The 25,391-nt window shown below is 44.8% G+C and overlaps 1 protein-coding gene across 1 annotated transcript; it reads right to left on the reverse strand.

Annotated features, from left to right (window-relative positions):
- Positions 1–356: 356 nt before the first annotated feature.
- LOC147211410 (fibroblast growth factor 14-like) lies at positions 357–23,745 on the reverse strand. Its single transcript, XM_086127091.1, has 5 exons — positions 23,122–23,745; positions 19,165–19,275; positions 17,385–17,488; positions 8,859–9,057; positions 357–8,456 (listed from the first exon to the last, which is right to left on the reverse strand). The coding sequence occupies exons 1-5, from the start codon at positions 23,312–23,314 to the stop codon at positions 8,308–8,310; spliced, it is 756 nt and encodes a 251-aa protein (XP_085983217.1). The 5' UTR covers positions 23,315–23,745; the 3' UTR covers positions 357–8,307.
- Positions 23,746–25,391: the final 1,646 nt, after the last annotated feature.

Consider the following 25,391-nt stretch of genomic DNA (forward strand, 5'->3'; position numbering starts at 1 on the left):
ACGAGGTAGGGGCGGCAGAGGCGGCAACGGATGATCGAGCCACTAAATATTGCTGCAGTGTTGCATGGGAGCATAGAGAACAATTTGCAGCTACGCTTTTCAAACGAAGAGAGATGCGGCCTTTGACTACCGGTACATATTTTTTTATTCTTCTCTGCAAAAACAAATTAACCAGATGACATGATTGACCGGTGAGCCCAATTCATTTGCCCATGTGTGTTGAAAGTGCATCATCATCAGCTTATCTGAATGCATGCAAATGTGTATTGATTTATTTTTTTACCTGCTGTGATTTGTTGTATGAGCACATTAGTGTATTGGCAGGAAATACAAAAGTAACTTCAAACAAGTCATGCTTTCTTTCTATAAATCTTTTATTGAATATTGTTCTGATCTGTGTGTATACAATAAGTTGGACACAAACTGTACAATATTTGCATATTATGAATGTTAAAGAGAAACTTAACCTTACTTGAAAGACAATCAGCACTTGCCACATTTTGCTACCAACTCACTGTAACTGTACAGGATTAACACTGGTGCGCTGCTGGAAATCAGCTTGCTTTAATTACTGGTGCTGTTAATCTTTACCTGAACCTAAAACAAAAAGACATTCAAGACAACAAGTAAATACAAAACAAACAAACAAACAAAAAGACATCTGGACCGGTGCAAATCAGTAGCAGAAATGGACTACATCAGGTGTGTGTGCTCTGAGGTCACATACAGTACAGTATGACTTTTTAAAATGAACGGATGAGATTTTTTAAAAAAGTTTGTGTATTTGAAATATTTCATTTGAATAATAAAATACCAAATAATGACCATGTTTTCAACGGATTATTTCTCCAACCATTTTCGATATCGCTTGTCCTCATGAGGGTTGCCGGTGTGCTGGAGATGACACAAGTTGGCTTTGGACAACAAGCGGGGAACGCCGTTTTTAATTAATCAAACAAGCATGTTGTTTGGAATGTGGGAGGAAACCGGATTACCCGGAGAAAATCCAAGTGATACCCACAATAAATCAATTAACCAATTATTTAGTGAGAGATGTCAATTCAAAAGTGCATAAATATGAATAAATATTACTTGAACCAGGGGGGAAATTAGATAAATTAATGCAATACATTTCACAAGAATTCCAATGATGTAAATGCTTAGAAGGCTGGATTAAAAACTGGATTTTAGCCACCCATTGGCTGTACGCCACTTCATATTCATTACGTATTTCTGAACAAATGCGTTAGCCCCAACCGCCCCGTGTCACTGGGCCTTCGTTACAAAACGTACGAGTGGAAAGAGTGCAAGCAGTGAGGAGGTGGGGAGAAGCGCTCCGGCTAACTTCTATATAGCAACAGTGGAGGAAAAGGATCGTTGTATGCATGTAGTAAGGCGGTCTTCTGTTCAATGAACAGAGTAAACCTGAAGGAGACAGGCAACATCATGCGCACAGTTCTACCCGTCACATGCCCTTATGTCACTAAAACTGTGCCGGCATTGCTGATCGGCTACGACTGCACATCCACGCTATAACACGTGTCCCTGGCGGCAACACATTTGAATGGAAATTCAAAAGATGCCAGCTTTGTCATGGTCTCTCCTTTTTGTGTGTGTGTGTGTGTGTGTGTGTGTGTGTGTGTGTGTGCACTGAGCATGTAGTCAGTGCTCATAATCGTAGCTTTGATGCTAGGCAGGCTAACGATTCTCACCAAAATTGGGATGTGTGGTTAGCAACCCGGAAGACCCTGTTATATCTGCTTCTTTGGTCCGCGGACCGGGGAATTATTCTTGAATACGTGTGAGAGCTCTTCAAAAGCAGCAATCCCTCAGGTGCTAACGCAATAAAATGAGGATTGATAATTTAGTGCTGAATTGCACCGGGAAGAACATTCCTTCCCAATGAAAAAAAGCGAGTACTGCATGATGACCACAATGTATCCCGCCAGGCATACTTCAATTGAACGTGATACTTTATATGTACCATATGTGTCAGACAAGAAGGGTTTCAATGATAAGGTCAGCTCAAATGAAGATGTGACCTGAACTCCATTTTAAAAAATTAAAAAAGCACATTTTGGGCCTACAGGTACTGTATGTTGAGAACTCCGGGACAGTATCGTGTCAAGAAGAACACACACAATGCGTGTGATCTCTGTGGTGCAGGATGGACAGCCTTCAGTCCACTATAGCTCTCGAATTCCCTTGGTCGGATAACATGTCGATAGACAAGATTGTCAGGGCTTGCTTTCTGATCGTTTCCTAGCAACCGACACGAGAGCGCGACAATACACGGAAAAGATCGACAGTTCATCTACAAGAGACAAGCACAACACTGGCCAACAAACTCATCAAGGGATAGAACATCACTTTGAGAATGTTGAGAGCACTCGACCCGAGAGGCATGTGAATATTTGGTCGACAGTGGAACCTCTCAGACGCAGGTCGAATTTAGAGATAATTGCGAAGGTAAGTTTTGCCATGAACGCCGCTCATGTACCGTATTTAATGTGCAAATAATGCAAAATACTTTTGATGATTTTTAGCATCGTAAACATTGCTGGGGTAACATGTTTTCATAAGATAAAATGCAAAGTAAAAAGCAGCATTTAGAATTGTGAAGAATTGAGAGCCATCGTGCTCTTTATACAATATGAATGGATGTGCCATCAATTTCGGTATGCAAGATAGTGATCACGCTGATTGGAAGTTACCTAGCAAAATGCAAAGCGGGAGACACGTACCTACAAATGAACAATGTCGCTTCGTCTCGCAGTTGGGAGAAGCCACCGACGGCCATCTTACATTGCCACTCGCTCAGCCCCACCTAACTTGAATACATTGATTTCTGTGTGGCCTTGTCACATTTTCTGTGTCTACGCCACGGTGCAAGGCATACGGTTGTACCAATACATCTCAGAGAAGCGCAGCATACATATTTAATCGGTAAAAATATGATTTAAAATGTTCTTCTACAAGTGCTACTCAAAGAGTGATCTGCATCATTTTGCCCCAACCAACAACTATGAACGGAAAACAAAGCCAAGCGGGACAAATTCGCTGCGAAATGTAAACCTAGCCTCAGACAGTCATGATTCACGAGAGTAAGATAATATACACTGAATGGTCGATGCAAACAGTGAAGTTGGTTCTTTGAAAGGCTCTCATTAATCCATACCAGGATCCTAGTGCAAAACATGCACTGGTAAGTGTTTTCAGCCAATAAATTAAATAAAAATAAAAAGAGAATAAAATAACAGAGGTTGTAAGTACGAGAGGCAACGTACGATGACTGCCCTCTGGATTCAGCCGTGAGGGTTTTATTTATGGTCCATTCATTTATAAATCCAAGGCCAAAGACCTGTGCGGTCACAATACGGCGACCGCAATCCGACAAACTAAATTACGCCCCGGTAAGTAAGAGTCTGACGTGCTCGTTTATTACTTCCATTTTTTTGTTTGATTCACCTGAAACTAGGAGTGGGTGATATGGGCTGAAAAAAGATCTGGATATACTTTCTAAAAACTTCTACAAAAAGACTGTAAATCTGCACTTGCTTCACAGAACAATTATGACTCGGCAGCGTTTCGGAACAACAGCTCTTGTTTGTATTTTCAATTGCTTCGTACATCTGCAAAACATTGCACAGCAATATATGTAGCAACATTTGACACATAAGAAAGTGAGATTAGGTCCGGGCTATTTGGGTGTTTTCATTGATTTCTGTGAATATTTATGTCACTGAAATGTCTCCTATTTCTCCATACTGACAGGTAGGATCCCATTTTGAGCTGCAGTAAGTGCTGGACTACCATTGCCAACTACTACAGCAATTAGAGTGAAAAAAAACATTTTATATTTGCGACATGGTGATTCGTGCCACATACGTCACCCTGAATATTTATTTATTTATTCAACACAGATGGAAAGAGGAATAGAACGCCGATGCTGCATACACATTTGAAGTCGCACAAATTTTCGGAAAAAGTTCCTGCACATACTTCACATGACCGCTAATGTGGCTGTGATGCAAAGAATGAGCGTGTAGGAATTGAATGTTATGCGAATGTTAAACATCCTTGCTTGTGACGTCGCATCATCCTTCAAATGGTTCATGGGTGTGCAGAAGTGTCAGCAAATTGACGATCATTTTTCGGCGCATTTTACAATGTTATTTATGAGTTCCAGGCAAGGGACATATCTTGCTTTTAATTTACTCACTGAGACGAGACACGTCTTCATCTTTGAAACAAAGGTTTGGTTCCCTTGGCTGAAAAACGTGAGCTACCCGCTGATTGGCAGAATGAAGACCTTGTACTTCCTGTTCCTTTCCTGCCACTGCACACTGATTCACCGAGCGAGTGTGCTGTATTGTGTAATGCAGTTCAGAGGATTACAACTACCCGTAACTGAACTTTGAATCTATCTAGTGAGACCAATTATAAATGACCGCTATACTTCATCTATTACTATCATTTGTTAACACAATGATCGAGTATACTTTAATACATTTAAAAAAAAAATCCATTGTGTTATTGACAATAGGAATGTGTATGGGCAATATAAACTTAACCTTCCCATGAGTGGAATTTAATTTGAGTTTGTTTATAATTTTATTTATGGCATACAGTCTCTGTTTATTTATTTACCAGACCAGACAACATTTCCACGTTGTGTACTTAAAAAAAAATAGATCTTATTTTTACAAATATTAATCCAAGGCAGTGATCTCCCACCATAGAGTCGAAAGATTTAACATGATAGCCCACACTATATAGTTAAAGATCCTCCATTACAAGTTACCAGCCCTGTTGCGAATTTTTCATTTTCGTTTTAAAATGTTTAAATCGTGATGAAATCAATTAATCCCTGATTAAAAAGTCATTTAAATTTAGAGTACCGGTAACTTGTTATTCTACACTTGACGCTAATATTGTCACAAATGAAAGTAACTATAATCTGAAATGTATGACATTTTTAAAGTAAGATCAGTCTGATCTGAAACGATTTTTGAAATGCAACAGACCGTGATGAGGAAAACAATTTGCACATATGTTGGTACTGCTCTTGGAATGTGTGGTGAACTCATGGGATTGCGTGAGCATACCACGCACGCAAGCATATCGCCAGCTATCAAATCGCGAGTCTCCTCCCCCGATCTAGATGCCCGGCCGAGTACCAATATTGGCGAGAGAGGCAATCTGGTCCCACGTGGGCTCCAGATTGATGAAAAATCTAAAGAAGAGTGGTTAAAAGCTACAAAAGAGCCGGGCAGAACTCTGTGCTTTTGTGCGATTGTAAATATTGAACCTCTCTAATTGGTGGCATTCCAAGCAGAATGGGGGAGGAAAAACACTGAACACACCCCACAACACGGGATAACCACCTTGGATAATCTTTTATAGGCGTCCGATAATCAGGGATGGCGGGATCCAAATCGGCCCGAATATCGCTATTAAGTCCATGATTTTGGGTGGACACTATCTACACTTTTCGTGTTCTATTTCTTTTAAAAACTCATATTGAGGCCGTTGCTGCTTTGTGTAATGATTATTCCCTTGACGTTCTCTTAATTGCGATCTTGTGTTGAGCAGCTACAGACATAGTTGCCTTTTTTTTTCTTCTTTAAAACATGGTGTGCCAACGCAAATAGTACAACCGTGGCCAGAGGGGGTTTGACTTTAGAGGCTCCACTGTATAAACCCAACGGAATCAGATCAGAAAATTTACAACAACTTCTCATTGGGACGACAACAGAAATACACTTGACACTTTGCAAGATGACACTTTTGTGATGAGAATTCGAAGCTCGCAGTGATTTGATAACGGGAGATGGCGAGCAGATGAGCCATTGGCGCACAAACAATTGAACAAAATATCGCAGTACGAGAAATGAGGGAACGGCACACCGCATTGTCCGCTCAGGCATTTCTGCCTTGGGCGTCGCGACTTTGGCCCGTGGTACTGACGACCTTTTGCCGAGGCCATGTAACTAGTTATGCAGCGCTTGTTTCTGTCTTTGTGGCTATCTTCACAGAGTGCCTGTTCCAGTCTGGAGGGAAGAACCACTCCTGGAATCTGTGCCACAAATGCTGGGGGTGGGCAAACTTTGGTGCTCAAGGGTCACATTTTGATTTTTAATGGCTAAGACCGCTGCGGATGAGTTAAAAAAAACGACCACCCCTTTTATTCACACATGCGCCGCGCTCTTGCTGTGACTGATCTTCCTTCCTCTTCTCTCCACTGCTTACATCCAACTCTCTAGGTTCTTTTACGCCCGCTCCCCACGCTCACCATAGATCTCGATGTCAAAGATCATAGTTCACGCAGAATCTGACCTCTTCAGTCAATCTATCCATCACCAAAGCAAACAGGCGGACCCGAGGTGATCTCGATGAAGTTCTGCTCGCACTTCTGTCACTCCAGCCTCCACCTCACCACTGTTTTACTCTTTTCATGTTCTGGATTTGTCTAACATACCTCTATATTTTTCCCCCTACTCCATTTCGTCATAGAACACCACAGCGCCCCCTTGGCGCCGTATCATATGCGAGTCCTGGAATCCGCCATATACGGCTGCTTTGAACCACAGTGTCTGACCCCGAGACATTTTTATGGGTCCCCTTATGATAGACGTGCCCATATGAATTGATCATGCTGATCTGTGAGAACTGGTGTGCCCACCCCTGCTCTAATGCTCGAGCGTCATCCTGAGCCACAACGGCGCGCACATCTTTTTCACTGGCACAAACACGACAAGGAGTATCACAGTATTTTTACCTTCTAAAAGGGATAGTTTATAAGCAACTACCAGTTTAGTTCACTGGCGTCTGAACAAAAGGCCCGGTTCTTGAGCAAGGCTTCAAGTCCTGAACAGATTGGAGCCATGTTGATGGTCACAGTGAGGAATCTATTTGGTTTGCTGTCATTGAGCGGACGGTTACCCGCACAAGCTGGTTATGCGATATTCTGATTGAGGCTATATTTGCGGTCAAACCCTCGCGGACTATTTCAAGCCACCGTGTTCAAAAGCATGATCGCATCAATCAACCGGCACGTCACACATCCGCTTCACATCAGTGACATAGTGTGGCTTTGACGTGATTTACCCTGTTCACTTTCACCCTTCTACCTTGAAATTCAAGTTAATGGAAAAGGAGCAGAATGTAATACACCGTCAGAAATGGAAGTCATTTCTGTTCCTCGAGGTACAATCGCTACGCGTGGTGCACAAGACTTTTTGGGATGTTTTATCCTGTTTGGGGTCCTAGCATCGAGGGTACAAGCCCTCTGTGTGCGCTGAAAAAAAGAAAATCCTTTGGATTTACTTCATTCAAACGTGGAGCGGTTGCACATGATGAAAATGTGGTCAAACTATGTCATGTTCCCAACAAATGTATTACCGCAGTTGAGCCCATTTTCATCAAGTGCAACCAAAAATCAAGAACAGATTTTTTTTTTTCAGGATATTAACTATTTCCCGATCTCTGTGTGGAGCTTTGCGCGTTGACCTTCAGCTACACTTTACATGTCCTCTGCTATTCCACGTAAATAATAACTGGGCTTCATTTGTTTTGGGCTCCAAACATGTGGAACCTCTTCGGTTCTTGCTACGTGCCGATGCGAGCGAGGCCTGGCTAGAATTCTTGAATGGCTACACAGGGAAGAGGTGGGTAGCATTCATTAGGTGCTTGGCAGGGAGGTAGCGAGTGAAATCTCGTCTGTCTCTGCACAACCAGCGGTGTTTTTGCGTCCTTAAAACCAACTAGCAACAAAGAAATAAAGAAACATGCCTGACTGTCAAATAAGAACCGAACTGGTGGTGAGATACAGAGCGTTGCGTGTCCGATTGGATGCAGCTTCAACCCTTCATCGTATTTCTTTGTCAGGGTGGCTTCAAATCCACCGCGTGGAGCTTGTGCGCGTGCGTGTGTGTGTGTGTTTTAAACAAGCGTACCTGACAACCGAGCAAGATCGGAGAAGGACAAGCAGGCCTCTTACAGGAAAACACCAGCGGAGATGGCACATTTGTATCATGGTGTGTTTGTTTCATTTTCAGAACATCCTTTCTGCCAAGGGGAGCTCACACTCCTGCCACTTCATTTTCTTTGTGTTTGGCCCTCGGCCGCCGACAAGACCAGATCTATCTTATTGTGAGCAGCGGGGTGGCGCGTGCTCCCTCACTGCTGACCAGTCTCAGCTTGACTTTGAGTCTCTTTTGTCACCTTTGTTGCAGAATGGCGGACTTTTCCCGGCCTCTGGTTGCTTGCGGATGGAAAAGGGGATGCGGGGGTGGGAACGGTGGGCTATGTCTCCTCCTTGTCAGGTTTGCTGACGGGCTTACCGCCGTTCATGACCACTGGCTCGCTGGTTGTGCTTTTGGAAGGCGGGCCCCCGGCGATCTTAGGCGCCGCCTCCCCTACGTCATGCAGTGAAGGCTCTCGGTACATTGCAACTAGAGGGGTGGGTCGGGAAATGGGTGGGAGGGGGGGGGGGTTAGGATGAGGAGAGGATGGATGACAGATGTGTGACATCAAGGCAAAAGTGAGAGTTAGAGCGACTGATGAAAGAAAAAGAGAAGGAAAAATGGCATTTCATTCAAATCTTCTACAGTACTTCTAAAATCGGTGCTGCTGCTTCACTGGACATTAACTCATTCACTCCCAAAGACGTTTTTAAACGTCTTTTCAGACTTGGTCTAGAATTGGCTGGTCCTGAATGAGTTTAAAAAAGCATGTCAAACCATCTGTTAACATTCAGTAACATGGATACACACCCATTATTATTAGTAGTAGTAGTAGTTTGTAGCAAAACATGAAAACATTTGTTGCAAAACATGAAGGTGAGTGGGAGTTACCTTCTATAGGTTTAGGCAAGAAATGTGCAGCTGGTTTGGTCTTCTTGACTCTGTTGCCCTTCATGGCCTGCCCTTCCTTGTTGAGGCCAAGGAACCAGGCCCGGCCAGACTCCTTCTGCCTGTACAGCATGGAGCTGTAGATCACATAGTAGTTCTCGAACACGGACTCCTTAAATTTGCACTCCGGGGTGAACATTTCCTGAGGACACAGGCATGGAAAGACTTTGAACAATCATATGATGGAAGCACTGTTGTTACTCTTTCCATAATCTCATGAATCCTCGCACAAGATGAGGAGAGAGAAGAAATGTCACATCGTTCCAAAGAGGAATGAACGGGCGCTTGACAAAGAGCGCCTCTCATGAACACGTTCCGCTGTAGCTTGTTTTGACGAGCCGCAGTATTTAATCCGCCAGTCAATAAAGTGTCCACCTCGATTCTTTCAAAGAAGTCACCGGGCTGCCGCGAGGAGAACAAAATATGTCAAATTTGGATTAATGTTCAAACATTATTATTTGAGACAAAGTTTGACTTTCCTCTTTGTGTCCTTCTCTGTACCTCAAGTGACAAAGTTGCTCAGTCGGCCAAAAGCTTTGTTGCATGCCTTGCCTAGCTCCATCCGCATCACCGTAATGAAAGCTGGACTTGTCCTTTGCCTCCGAAAGAGCCGCTTTCCCCCAAAACCGAAATTCCGTGTACTGAAATTCCTTAGACCGAAATGGCCAAGACATTTTATGAAGACCCCTGGGAAAACTCTTTCATCAAAGGCCTTTGATCAATCAACTTTAACCTATTCATGTACCCTGTAACCTAATAAACTGTCCACTGTCGTAACCGCCGTCCCCGAAAGGGTTAATTGACTCCATCGTGCCCCATCCCACACATCCGCATAGTTTTCAGCGAGTCATTGCTTACTGTCACCCTGCTCACAAACAACTAAAAATGGCAATGAGTGTGGAGGGATAACATTCTGGTCCACTTTTCTATGAATGAACTGTCTGTGCAGATTAACATACGAGAGGACTCAAGTACCCTTCACATGAGGCCCACATAATCCCCGTTGGCTATGTTTGTCTGGGCTTCCTCTTATTGGCTGTTGTGGGCCTCTTGTCAGAGCCACAGACACATTGTCATTCAGCTCAGGTCTGCCGGTCCGAGTCTCATAGCAACATGAGGAAGAGAGGCGACAATGTAGCCGTGGCAACCAACCAGCGCTTGAGAGGGAGGGCTCAATGTGTGTGCATGGAGTGGTTGGTGGGCTGCAAGTCTGAGACGTAAAGAAACGGACACGACGACCACTCGCTAATTTAACATATAATTCTGTCCCATAAAAGATTGCTCTTCCAAAGCATTGCCGTGGGAAGTCGTCACTAGGGTGGCAGTAAGCAGCTGTGAGTACATCCTACTGTATGTACGCGCACGCATCACACACACACACACACACACACACACACACACACACACACACACACACACACACACACACACACACACACACACTTGTGGCTCCAGGGATGAATGGAGGGACGTTCAGGAGCATTTGCTCAGCTATGAAATGTGACAAAATAATTGTTTGGTGACAAAACGAGGCAGGTGATGAAGATCGAATGCTGTATTTATGACACTAGCATGCCGCCACCAATCACGCGTGGGTGACTGCTCGCATTCGAAACCGGCGCAGGATCTTTGGGGCAGCACTGCCTAGGTTGTAATACATATTTAGTCTCGACCTTGAGCCAAGCTTCATTATTCATTTGTTGAAGAAGACGATCTTTTGTGATGCGCGCAGTGCCCGGCTCATGTTTGCGCTGGTCAGGGAGGCCATGCATCATTCAAAGCCGCTTTTAGAATAAAAGCTGTTTGACGCTCAAGCTGAAGCCAGGTGAGTCATTTTGGCGGTGCTAGGCTGTGTGGTCCTGTCATCATTTTTAAGTAGCAGAAGGGGAAAAAAGAATGAATGAAAGAGCACAGAGCAGAGTGAAAGTGGGACATGAAGGAAAACGGGGTGAATAAATCACAATGGCAACAACAGCCTGCTGCTCGGAAAAACAGCAGGAGATTCTCATTCTCTTCTTATCGCGCATTCGTTATCTTGCATTCCCCCCCCCCCCCCCCCCATCACGCTCTTATTTTCTCTCACAGTGCACATAGGCGTGCTCTCTACTATCTTTTGACTTGGACGTGCTCAGTACTTCGCAATGCAAGGCTGAGTCCCAGCTGTTCCCGTACATGATCAAACACAAAAAGGGCCATGGATATGACAAGCGTCATGCTTCTTTGGTGCCCCCCTTTTTGCAGACAGCACCTTTATCTACAGACCTGGACAGAATTGTTGTTACCATTCAGTTCAAGAAAGACCCATGTAAAAATTGAAGAAAAAAAAAAGGATAACATCAATGAAACATACTGGAAATTAACAAATGAATGTCAGAAATTGTTTTTATTTTGGGGGGACAACAGATATATTGATAATAAGTTTAAAAAAAACCCGAATGAAACTGGCTAGAAAAAAGAGGGTCCTTTTAACGGATATTTTGCTGCACGGCCTTTTCAGGCAATCAGTCCCTGTGAGAAAACTGCTCCGGCCGACTCAGGTATGAAGGGTACCTCTCCAGACTGCTTGTTTCAGCACCTATGTCAAATGTTCATTAGAAATTAGATCAGGACTCTCCAGAACAGTCAAATATTTTGTTCTGAGCCATTGGAAGTATTTTTCACAGCATTGGAAATATCTGTTGAATATGCTCAATTTTATTTTGTCAAGTGGCTGCACACAACAGTATCATCATGGGGTTTTTTTTTCCAACATGTGTTTAGTCGACCTAACAAGTGTATCTGGATCCAGATGATTGTATGTCATGCAACCACTTGACGAAATACAATTGAATAAATTCAGCGCAACATTTTTTTCCTCAGTGTGTGTGTGTTTTGCAATTTAAATTTGACTGAGTGTTCAGCCCTACTAAAAACAGAGCACAGTTGAATGGCACTAAGAAACGTACACCTCCACCAAGGCCAAACGATTCTAATTGGGATTAGTTTACCTTCTACTCATCTCTTTCAAGAGAGAGAGGCGTTAATCACTGTTAACTGCTCTCGCCCCACACTAACCAAATGTTATGTGTGACATGGTTTCATATTTGTTCTGTGATCAAGCAGTGATGAAAACGAGTCTGAACTGTGTTTTGCTTCGCAGCAAGGATTAGTGGAATTCACCAACAAACTGTTAAAAGCAGCAAGCTGACGTTCGCGGCGACGTCAACCCGGGCAGCCTTTGAATGACAGAAAGGTCACAAGTTGTCCTTTCCCTGAGAGAGGCGACTGTGAGGGTGGAGAGGCTGAAACCAAACCGGCTGATTCACTGCCTGGGGCCAGATTCGTGCTAGTGACGTCTAGCAGGGGTCCTCCACCACCAAAAATTCGCTTTATATTTCAAGTAGAGCGAGAGACGATATTCGAGAAACTTGGTGCTGCTTCCTCCTTTTTCGGGGGCATGCCCAGGGTACTCGTATAGGAGACAATCGAGCGGGCAAAATGAGCTTGAAGCATTTTCTGATTGCAGCCCCCCCCCCCCCCCCACCCACTCCACCCTCAAATGTTGCAATTACAATTATTTTTTTGAAGGTCTTATGCATTTATTTGTACATACGCAAACAATAAATTATCCTGAATTCTCTTTTTAGTGTTCACTATGACAGTTTCACATAATGATTACAACAACCTGTGGCTTTATCACTGCACTAGTCGCCACCCCCACCTTCTGGAACTCTCTGCCACAACACATCCACAACTGTACTGATGTCCAATCCTTCAAATAATTTCTTAAAACTCACCTGTTGCGCAACGCGTTTAACACCTCTTCTAAATGTGTTTGTTTTAAATCATGTATGCTTGGCTTTAAAGTGTACATTTTTATCCCGTGTTTTAAACTCTTGTAAAGTGTCTTTGAGTACGATGAAAAGCGCTTTCAAAATAAATGTATTATTATTATTATGTGTCATGAAAGATTGATATGTAGACGTGGACTGCACTTCTTTAGCAATCAATTTACCAGATGCGATAGAAATGAATAAAATATACACAAATAGTCAAACAAATAAAATCTATCAACCAGTCAAAATATTGATTTTTCTTTGGGGTTTTTTTTTGTTTGAATTGCACCCTGTGTGTGTATTCTGTATATTTCGGCATCAAACTAGAATTCAATTGTTCAGCCCTGCTAAAAAGAACACACACACACACACGCACGCACACACACACACACACACACACACACATTTCCATCCATCCATTTTCTGATCCGCTTATTCTCACAAAGGTCGCGGGGCATGCGTGAGCCTATCCCAGGTGTCTCTGGGCAGCAGGCAGGGTACACCCTGAACTGGTTGCCAGCCAATCGCAGGGCACACAGAGACAAACAACCACCCAGGCTCGCACTCACACCTGTGGACAATTTAGAGTGTTCCATCAACCTGCCATCCATGTTTTTTTCAGTGTATGCAATGCCAATTTGAAAAAAAATAAATGTTCAGACCTACAATCAAGCTATCAAAACCGCTTTGGCACAAGGAGTCTGAAGACTCGGCTTTCAAAGACAAGCCTTTGGAGTATTTTGAAAGGAAACAAGATTACCCCCAAGATGGGACCAGCTTGTTGGAGAGAAAAAAAACTCCTATGACATCAGACCTCTGACAAGGAGCTATTTTTGAAGGCCGAGCAACTGACAATAATCATGAAAACTCCAGACTTATTTTGAATTACAATTATAGTATATTGGTCCATGATATTAAAAATGCATTATCGTTCAGACCCTCGTGTTTAAAAACGTGCCTTGCACTCTTTTCAGTTTGTGGGAATTGTTTTTCACCCCGACGTGTAGGCAAGCGCACGCATTTGTGTATGCGTGTGCACTGCTCAGTTTGTGGGTGTGTTTGTTTCCAGTTATTATCACAGCACTAATTACCCAGGGGGATTGTGGGTAAACAAATTGTTCCACAGAAAAAAGAGTCAGTGAGGAGGCAAGACAAAAGGAGTGAAGAGGGCTTTTGGAGACAGTTTTTGTGTAATTCCGCTGTCAAATAAACTGGCTCTAAGCGTAGCCTCCTTCGTGGAGGTAAGAACAGACCAAAACTTGTGGGTAATTGACTGAATTTGTTTCTGTGAAACGTGCAGTCTTGCTAAAAATGAGATGACAGGCCGCTGATTTAAGATTGTGTCAGAGTGGGTATTTCGTAAGATGACATCACAAGTTGATGACATTTTGGAACACGCAGAAAAAAAAATCACGTTTCAGTCACTATAAGTGTGACACTATAAGTGACACTCTCCCTCTCACCTCGCCGGATACTAAAATGACAGCTTTTGCCCATCTGAGTGCTGCAATCTCAGTGCTCTGAATGGCGACACCAGTGCTCTGGTTCCGTTTTGCACACAAACCTGAAGAAAACATTCCTATACTGTACTCAACAGGAAGTGCATAAAAAAAGCTTTTTTTTAAAAATACAATTAAAAGGCCTAAGAAGTACGTCTGATTAATGTAATATGTAAAATGAGGCCAAAAAGAGATCCACAGGCTCTTTGCAATACCAGGAGTGATGTTTTAAATATGCTGAAAAAAACAAGGTGTGTTGAAATTACTCAATTTTGCTTCATCAAGTGGGTGCAAAAAATAAATTGATGTGGATCCAGATATAATTTAACCCTAGAAGACTCGATTGTGTGCCAACACAAACCTTTTTTTTCAGTGTACCTTGGTTTTGGTGGTTTGTGTTTTTTACACACACACACACACACACACACACACACACACACACACACACACACACACACACACACACACACACATACCCATCCATGCTCTGGACTAGGGGTGTCCAACTCCTGTCCTTGAGAAGCTCTGAGAAGCCTGATGATTTGAATCAGGTGCGTTGGAGGAGGGAGACCTCGAAGACATGCTGGACAGGGGCTCTCGTGGACTGGAGTTGGACACCCCTACTCTAGACTGCTTACCCTACCATGGATCGCGGGTGTGCTGTGGAGCCTATCCCAGCAGTCGTTAGGCGCAGGGCAGCAAATGGGCAACTGGGCACAAATTGATAAATAATACACATTCACACCTCGGGAGAATTTAGAATCTTCAATGAACGTACCGTGCAGGTTTTCGGAATGTGTAAGGGAAAAGCCCCAGGCATGACGTTACTGAGATAAAAAGCGGCAGGATCAGCGCCAGGATAGAAAAGATGGATGAAAGTCAGTCACAAAATGATGGTGTCTGGTCTATGTCAGGCATACTGAGCCCAGCATGACGGAATACACTTCCTTTTGATACATTGTGATTAAAAACAACAACACAATGTGCATGCGGAACGCCAGCGTGTACTTGACACCCATGCACAGTACACACTCCTTTCTACTCCTTGTCTTGCTCACAAGCTAAACTCATCCCACCTTACGACATGGTCCATAATTATCAGGCTGCAGCTCATTGCACACTGAGCCATCTGTTGGTCACACCCTCAAACACACACATGCACACACGCACAAACACACACACACGCACACACACACACACACACACACACACACACACACACACACACACACACACAAAAACAGATGCTTGGAATCTGGGATTCATGGGACAGTGCGGCCATGTATAACTAAGTTTGCAGCACATCGTTAACAAATTACAAGAAGAGACTCAAGAATCTCTTGGAGAAACAATAATTGTGCAATTAGGAGTCAAAGAGTGACTCCAGTGCAATACGGGATGCAGACTCATTCTAGCTATTGATGAAACTTACCCTGAGACAAGATAATACAAAAAACACCAGTACAGTATTTAATGGCTAAAGGGGACATGGTGTTGAAAATTAAGGGGTTCATTTATCCCTTGCATGCAAATAGTTGGAGTGTATCAAAAGAAAAAAAAAAGTCTTTCATCTGACCTTTTCTAAAAATATATATATATCTCTGAGCAAGCTATTCAAAATGACAGATAATAATTCATCATCTTAATGATGGAGTGTTGCCTCAGCAAGCACAAATGTAATCAAATTTGTATGGGTGCTCCCATCATGGGGGCCAGTTGGGGTGATATGGCCGAATTAGTCATTGGTAGCGCCGCACAAGTGTAATTTACTTGCAGTCTGGGTGCAGGGGAGGTTGAACATCTCATGATATGGAGAGAGTCGCAGTCTTGAGGAGTCATCAAATAACATTTTTGCTCATCACTTCCCAAAAGGGATCCGAAAAGTAGCTACAGTCAATATAGCAAGGAACTTAATAAGTGGATATAGTGAGGAAACACTTGCTTTACCGCATACCCTCGCTCCGCCCCGATCGTCATGGTGACAAAAGCCATACTCAGCATTTGCATGAAACAGCAGTGCTACCGCCCCCGAAAGTAACTGATTTCAAGTGTGGGGAGAGTGTGTTAAATGTGCTGTAATTCTTCATCCTTTGGGGTTTTTTTAACAGAATGTCAAGGAGCTTTTATAAGGAAACCTGGGAATTATTCCCATTTGTAAAAAACATGGGCGGTCCGGTAGTCCAGTGGTTAGCACGTCGACTTCACAGTGCGGAGGTACCGGCTTCAATTCCGGCTCCGGCCTCCCTGTGTGGAGTTTGCATGTTCTCCCCGGGCCTGCGTGGGTTTTCTCCAGGTGCTCCGGTTTCCTCCCACATTCCAATAACATGCATGGCAGGCTGATTGAACACACTAAATTGTCCCTAGGTGTGAGTGTGAGTGTGCATGGTTGTTCGTCTCTGTGTGCCCTGCGATTGGCTGGCAACCGGTTCAGGGTGTCCCCCGCCTACTGCCCAAAGACGGCTGGGATAGGCTCCAGCACCCCCCGCCACCCTAGTGAGGATCAAGCGGTTCGGAAAATGGATGGATGGATGTAAAAAAACATACAAATTTACAATAAGGAAACATTTCCACCAAGCAGTGCGCTTAGGTTTAGCTGCCTTGGTGAGAGCATAGCTACTCAATCCAAAGGAAGGCTGTCAAGAAGTTTGCTGTACCATGCAAACTTTACAAATGAACCACCTCTGCTGGTCCCTTTCGAATTTGTGGGGAATACCGCCACAAAGTGAATCAAACAGAACCCCCAGGCAGAGCGAGACCATGTGAAGTTTAACTAGCATCTCTTCAGCTGCGCATGACAAGCTGCCAACATGCAGCGGCCAATTAAATGTCAAGCAATGCTGACATCATCAATCAGAGGCTGGATTTCGGCTGCGCGCACACACACACACACACACACACACCACTTTGACTGCGTTCTAAAATTCAACTTGTGTGTGTGAGGAGAGGCGGACTCCGCTTCAGTTATTTAAAGGAAGCCCCTATGGGAGCGAAAGATGGTGTGATGCTGCTGAAGAATCAAAATGTCAAAAATGTGTATTCAGCTCAAGCGCTTCTTCTCACCGAGGACAACTTGTCTTTTGTGATGACAGTGTTTTGATACGTGTCTATATATGTTTATATGTATTGTGTGTCAGCGCACATTGAGGCTCACTTACCGAGGAGTAGAGGTGACCCTCTCCGTTCATGGCGATGTAGAGACCGGACTTTACTGATTGGATGGCCACAACTCGAAGTCCCACTGGAATTAAGTTGAACAGAGCTGCAGAAAAAGATGAGACATCGAGAGGTTGTACAGTATGTGCCCATGAAGTTTTGAACAGTTAGTTGCCACAAGTAACATGAGACAATAGTCATTGAATAAGTCTTGGAAAATCAATTCCTGAATCTTGTCTTGGCTTGCGTTACCTCTCAGTACGTTCGTTTCGGACAATTCAACGCTTTGCGGAAAGAGCTCTTATGTCTTCCAGCATGTTTGAGTCCAAAAAGGCAAGCCTGACAGAAGAAGTTGAGAGCCCTGACCTCAACCCCATCAAACACCTTGGACGTAGAATAGCCAACATCAGTGACCTGGCAATCCTTTTGCTCGATGATTACACTTTAAAATCTTGCAGAAGAGTGGGAGCTGTTGTCGCTACAAGGGAACTCCATTTTCTTCCGTGTTCGCTTGCCATTAGTCTTCATGCTTTTGTCTTCAGAGTGTATCATTCATGGAGGTGGCTCTCGGTTATGCTGCAAACGGTATGTGTGCATATCATCATAATCACAGCCTATGATGAAAGGCATGACAGCAGCTCTGCCTTTTTTTGCCGTGCATCTTCCCTCCAATCGAGGCTTGATTACACGAGGGAAGGCAGAGTCCTCATTAATCAAGACTGCTTCCAAGTGCTTTTCGAATGACTCTCGCAGCCAACACACACAACATTACGCGCTGAGGACAAGAAATTTATGAAATGTGCAAGGGTGATCATCCGTAGCAAAAATGCTTCCAGCTGATTAGAAGAGAAATTTCAAGCTGCAAGTGATCAACGTGCCCTCACACCCCATTTTCCAGGAAATTCTCAACATGAGAATAAAAATTTGATGCAATGCTACAACCACATTAGATGGTGTAGGCAAAGAATGGGCTTGGCAATTTTGCGTTGGCCATTTATCGAGGGTACCCGCTTCCGATTGAGGCTCATTTAATTGGACTAATTCCCAAAGAGTTGAGGTGAGGAATTCACCCAAACAAAGAAAAATTGCCAACGTCCAGTTTGTATTTTGTGCATGGGTTTCTGGAGACTTTTTCATGCATCCCACCATGATAGCCGGGCACCTGATTTTATGTCCGTTAGTAACACTGGTGTCTGATTTTTTTTCCCCCTACTTTTCAAGGGATGCAACTAAGACAGCTTTATGTTGCTGTCATGTTGCGGACGCCTAAAAATACACATCACTGGGATGTGCATCCTTTCAAAAGTTGGTGTGTTAAAACACACCAATTTGAAAATGTCAAGGGTCCCAAAAAGCAAAATGATTTCTCGCAAGAATAAGAAACAGCCTTTTTCAGGGGACCTCCGTACCGCCTGGTGCTCGGCGCTAATGACATTCCTACGAGTGTCCAAAGCATCACAGTTCTCTCTGCCTACCGACAGACCAACAAAGGCTGAAAGTGAGAGGTGCCTCGCATCCTCTTAATCGACATGCCAAGCCACACTGTATGTGTCCAACTGAATGTGAGGCCTGCAAAAAGCCAAGCAGGTGGATATTTCTATAGAGCTGTACAAGGTTACCACTGCAACAACACGGCATGTTAAAAAATGACAACAAACGAAAACACTGGAACCAGCTTCGTAATTCAACTGGAAGCTTTGTCAGGTCCAATCAAAGGGCTCCACAAAAACCTGACACTTGTTGCATCCGCGCATGTACATGATGAGTGTTGTTTCTACTTACAAGAGTTGGTGCTGTCATCTTTGGTCCCATCCAGACTTCCATCCTGGCCCATCTGGAGATAGAAGCCTTGCCTGCAGAACAACCTGGTCACTATGCCCTTCAGCTGCGGTTCTAGGGGAAACAACAAGGAGGCCGGTTGGGCAAATAAATAAATAAATAAATAAGGATGTGTGCAGGGTAAATGCTGGAGAGAAATGAACACCTGTTTGATCCAATAGAGGAGCTACATCAAAAGTTATGTCTTTTCAAAAAGGCTCAGTTTTGATGGACCCTTGTATTACTTGAAGAATGTGTTAGGTTCACAAGTGAGCTGGATGACATCCTTAGCAGGAAAACACCCTAAATCATGCAAACTCCACACAGCAAACCCAAACCTAAAAATGCTTAATTTGCATATTGCATCTCTTTGTGCACCTCTAAATCTGAAACAATGGTCCTCAGTCGGAAAAGGGTTGAACGCCCTCTCCGGGTCAGGGATGAGTTCTTGCCCCAGGTGGAGGAGTTTAAGTATCTTGGGGTCTTGTTCACGAGTGAGGGCAGGAGGGAGCGAGAGATCGACAGGCGGATCGGTGCAGTGTCTGCTGTGATGCGGATTTTGTATCGCTCTGTCATGGTGAAGAAGGAGCTGAGCCAAAAGGCCAAGCTCTCAATTTACCGGTCAATCTACGTTCCTAGTCCCACCTATGGTCATGAGCGAAAGAACGAGATCCCGGACACAAGCGGCCGAAATGGGTTTTCTCCACAGGGTGTCCGGGCGCTCCCTTTGAGATAAGATGAGAAGCTACGTCATCCAGGTGGGGCTCAGAGTGGAGACGCTCCTTCTCCACGTCGAAAGGAGCTGGATGAGGTGGCTTGGGCAGCTGATTCGGATGCCTCCTGGATGTCACCCTGGTGAGGTTTTCCGGGCATGTCCCACCGGCAGGAGGCCCCCGGGAGAACCCAGGACACGCTGGAGGGACTATGTCTCCCAGCTGGCCTGGGAATGCCTCGGGATCCCCCGGGAAGAGCTGGAACAAGTGAGAGGGAAGTCTGGGCTTCCCCTGCTAAAGCTATTGCCCCCGCGACCCGATCAGCGGTAGAAAATGGATGGATGGATGGGTCTTTGTGTTAGTTAGAATTTTTGGTACAGTACTCACGAGACCGTAACGCTGGACTATGTGTTCAGTCAGGAAAGAATTACTTGTAGTTATGAAACATTTCTGACCAGGTTCAACATTTTGTTGAAGGGCCATTTGAGACATAGCCTGAGCACAGCAACAGCCTCAACACCCTATCCTGAGGGACGTCCTGCAGAGAGGAGCAGTCAAGCACATCAAATCCATCGCAGGACTCTCGTACTAATCCTTTCCTGACTGGTCATTGTTCCACTTGGAAAACTTTGATAAGGTTTTCGGATCAAAGGGAGCCACTGTTTCAAATCACACACTCAAAACGGGTATGGACAAACGCCTACAGCCACATCCACGGTTCCAAAGCATGCTGGGAATCCCCTTTGAGAGTGTGCCAGAGAGGCAGAGCGTAAAGGAAGAGTAGAGGTGATGCACAGAGACAAAACCCAGGCTGACCCAGTTATAGGAAGAGGGTCCGGGAGTGGGGGGTGGGGCTCCATCATTGTGAGGTGTGAAGCTTTGCAACAAAGTGTGCGGTGATGTTGCGACACGTTACCAGCGCTGCACGGAGCACCCTCGCAAATGATGACGTACATTAACACAAAATGGTCCGGCATCTTATTTCATTGCTTTGATTGTGATTACGTCTGTCTACAAGGTTTTGGGAGCAAGTAGATTCCCTTGTAATGCTGTGATAAAAACAGAAGAGCAAGATTGTGGGGGAAAAAAATGGGACAGTTCAGGGGGTTTCATTGAAATAGGTTTCCAATTTTGAAGACAATATGCAACCTTGCACTCCTGTCAAGGTCATGCTTTGAACATAGCTTCAGTTTTTGATGTTTCACTGAACATGCTCAGGTCTGGCCGTCAGGCGAAAACAAGCCCTCCCCAGGCCACCACACAGACTTGTGTAGCCATTTTAGATGAGAGGTATAGGGGGAGAGTTCGAGGTAAATGGGCTTTTTATAAACTCGGTTTAGATTGTCATCATTATTACAGATTGCCGATGGATTGGTAATGCTTGCTTTATAATTGATGAAAAAGAGTCAATGACAGTCCACAGGGGAACAGTGCCTAATCATCTGTAGTCCGTTCAATTGTGCAACATCCACTAAAAAGGCTTCATGCTGCAATTCTTTCCACATTCGCCAAGGTGATATTCCCTTTTCTTCCCAGCATCTTGTCTGTTACTAGGGAAATTCCCATCTTTGTGTTTCCATGACAACAGCCTCGTGATGCCACAATGTTCCAGTAGAGAGGTATTCCCCCATCCATACACACACACACACACACACACACACACACACACACACAACATGTGGTGCGTCAATCCGTTGAACTCTTGTCATAGTCTGACACGTCACTGTTTTTTGAGCCTTGATGCAGGGTTTTACAGATGTGCACACCCACGCACGCGCATTCCATTTTGTACGTGACACATGATAATCAAACCACTTGAGTGCCATTCTACCATCACAAATGAGACAACCACAGATGTCGTGCTGAAAAAAAAAAATGCACCAACATCACCTCCGATATGGCACCAGTGACGCACTCTGTGGCTGTCAAATGAGAAACGCCAGAACCATCTTTGACTCCAAGTCTTGCATGCACACTTGACAATAACGCAACGGGGTGGAGAGCGCTTCAGTCTGCCATCGACTTTCCATACCTGCACGCATTGATTTCAAGTCAGGGGAATAGTGGACAGAAAGCCCGCCCATCATTGGGAGGACATTTGGATAAGTCAAGGTGATGGAGCTGGCCTGCGATAAATAACAGCACAATATGCATTTTCTAATTTTGCTTTATTTTGCAGGTAAATAAACATGGACTACAGAAAGAGAAGAAGGGCAACCCCTGGCTTTTACTGTTATTTCATCGATCTGACATCAACATTAAAATGAAGATACACAAATTACATTTGAGAGCAGTGGTCTCACCCTTCTCATAACAAGCCAAGTGTGAGTCCATATCTGTTTGAATGTCTCCTTCCGAAAACCCCTGGAAGGCTGCTTTGTGTGTGTGCTGGGGGTGTTGGCTGGAGGGAGTGATGTAGAGATCTGAGGCAAAGCGGGAGGATTAGCGTGATACCAAATGGAGGCAGGAGGTGGGGATGTAAAGATCTAAGCATGAGAAGGGAGGTTTGAACTAAACGCATGTGTAATCATTGGGAGAATTCTAATGTTCATAATATGCAGTGAGAGAGGGGCCAGAAAAAAAAAATCTGAAGCTCCGACGAGGACTTGAAGAGCTGAGAGAAAACAGATCCCTTGTGAGACCCTCATTGTTGCGTTTCTCAAGTCCAAGCTGGACCCATGAACATGATACGTCATCTCACCCTCCCCACCCACTGCCCAGGCCGCCTTCCCACGAGCTCACCCACTGACTTTCCACACAATTGGTTGAGTACGAGCACAAATCACTTAAACGTCAGTATTCAGTCTTTGAGCTCTGCGTGAACAAAAACTAAGCCGAATACATTCAAACCAGATTTTTAAATTGCACATGCACGCATGCTCTGAGTCAGACATTGAAAGAGAGAGACGAGACAGACATATCTGTGGCTTCAATAATGGATGTACTCGGAAACTAGTGAACCATATGGCGCTCCAAGACATGACAGTGCATGTGCGCGCGTTTTTGCGTCCACGACAGAGAGGAAAGGGTCGAAGCGGTCGGTCTGGCTTCAAGCAAAAACTAAAGTGTGTGAGATTTTGTCTCCCAACGCGTGCATGTATGCCAGGCGAAGCGCGTAAAGGTACATTTGCGCGCCTCTGTCTGCCGAGCCGTGCGTGCGTGTGATACGCGTACGTGTCTGTGTGCATATACGTGTGTCCGCGCACACCTTGTCTCCGTAGCCTCCTCTTCTTCAAGCCAAATATTCGGACTTTAGAGAAGATGTCGACCAGGTTCGCGTTGCACAGCCCCTGCTTCTTGCTGGGGCTCTTCCGCCGCCGGTGAGTGGTCGGTCGGTGGGCGTGTTGCTCCCTCGCCTGCCGCTTCTGGCGGATCAAACCGCTGGCGATAGCCGCTGCCATGTCCCCGCCGAGACAGCCTACACAAAAGCAGAGGCGTCTCCGCCCGCGTCTCCGGTCTCGTCACTCGCCTTCTCCGGATCGGGGGCTCGGATCCCAGACGATGCCGCACCCCACAGTCGCGGCGGCTCTGCCGGCTACAACGGCCCCATCACTTCAGAGTCCGAGCGATTCACGCCCCTGCGCGTCACGGCCACGGGCCATTGGCTTCAAACGCACAGCGGTTTACCTGTCCGTCACGTCCCGCCGCCCCGCCTGTCAGCAGCGCTCTATGAATGGCACCTGCATGCGCCTCATCGAGGTGCCTTGCCGGTGCTCCTCCCCATGGCCGACACCCGAGACGAACGCGACCCTCTGAAGGACACAATCGGGAGAGCACTTACGCGACAAAACGTCCGTTTCTGTTGCGCTGCGAGCGGCGCGAGGCGCGCGTGCAGCTGCGAGCCGTTCCAGGTGTGTAAAATAAACGCGAGGCACACACAGTCTCGCCGGAAATCGAGCGCTTGGACTTTCAAAGTTAAGCAAATGTCCGCTCGGCAAGTGAATGGGCTTGCGTCTCCGCTCAACCACACGGGGCTTTACATGCAGGGTACGGGAATACTTTCATATTAAAACGTTCCGATATCGACGTTAAATTCGTCCTTTCCCAGCTGTTGCTTCTAACCCCAAGTTTGAGTCCTGATGTTTTTATAATAACAACAGTTAGTGTTAGAATACTCCTCGCAGCATGGTGAGCGTTGTGTTTGGCATATCCGCCTCACAGTTCTGAGTTTGGGGGTTCGAGGGCAGCCTCTGGCCTACCACGGTGGAAATTGTATGTTCTGTCTACACTTGCGACGGCGAATACTTTGTGGCTTCTTCCCACATTCCAAAAACATGCTTCTTAGAAACCGTGAAAACTCTCAATTCTCCTTTGGTGAGAATATGATATATGTGAATATGAGAATGAGAATATGTGAATGGTTGATCCAATTGTCTATGTGTGCCCGGCTGCGCTCTTGTCCAAATCAGCAGGGAAAGGCACCAACCCTCCCGCGACCCTCAATTGAGGATGAGCAGTTTGTAAAAAACGATATATTTTACTCGAGAGCAGCGCTGATTTACCATGCACACACCATGCTTCCTTGAAAATGCAAGACGGGGAATCTGCCAAACGTTTATTTTGAAAGCAATGAAAAGGATGCCATAGTGATTGTCCAGAAGCTGCTTGGACATTGCTTGGCCATCTGTGGAGACTCACAGCGTTGCTGAAGCCATGCGCCCAGCGAGCCTGAAAAGAGCTCGCCATCGTGGGTGATGTCTTCAGAAAACAAAATCCAAACATAAGTATTTTATTGATAGTATAAGCAGTTCAGAAAGTTAATGAATATGCATTATGTGTGTGGATATTTTTACCATTTGTACAAAAAAAAAATGCATTTGCACCTCGATTATGGGGTTTGTTCAAAAGTTTTCTTCATGTTATTCCCTGCAGTCTTCCTACGACTAAAGCTAAAAATGTTGTGGTCTTATTGTCTGTAGCAACAATGAGTAGAGCATCACTTACCAATTGATTCTGAAACTGAGGCCCATTACCCCTTCTGATCATAATCAGCAAAGTCACAAATATTGGATGTTTTAGGAAGATGACCATGTGGGGTGAGGTGTGCTGTCTCTGGAACCTGTTTGGGAAATGGTTGAGGCCAACAATCATAACTGTTAAACCTGTTCAATATTTACTATGGCCAATCTGACTCTGTGATTGACGTGAAACGGAATAATGGCCAAACAGGAAGTGAGCTAATACTCCTGCTGTTGCCAGACACAAATAGAGAAACAGTTATTCGTATTGAATGTTTGCATAATGTGTCTCACAAAATGACAAGAAGAAGAGTTTGGCACTGTAATGTCATGACCAGAAAGGTTAAGTAGCTTCTTCTCTTTCTTTTTCTGATGCTATGAGACACCATGCTGCCTCCCACAGGTCAGCTTTGGTACTATGACATACATCTGGTTTACAGAAGACTTGTGATTATATAGATATGGGTGTCATTTAATTTGTCAAATTGTAGCTTTCCAGGCCATCACCCCCCTGTTTACA

The sequence above is a fragment of the Hippocampus guttulatus genome, chromosome 1, assembly GCF_054856545.1.
Source record: "Hippocampus guttulatus isolate MCC_2025c chromosome 1, RoL_Hgut_1.0, whole genome shotgun sequence".
Taxonomy (NCBI): Eukaryota; Metazoa; Chordata; class Actinopteri; order Syngnathiformes; family Syngnathidae; genus Hippocampus; species Hippocampus guttulatus.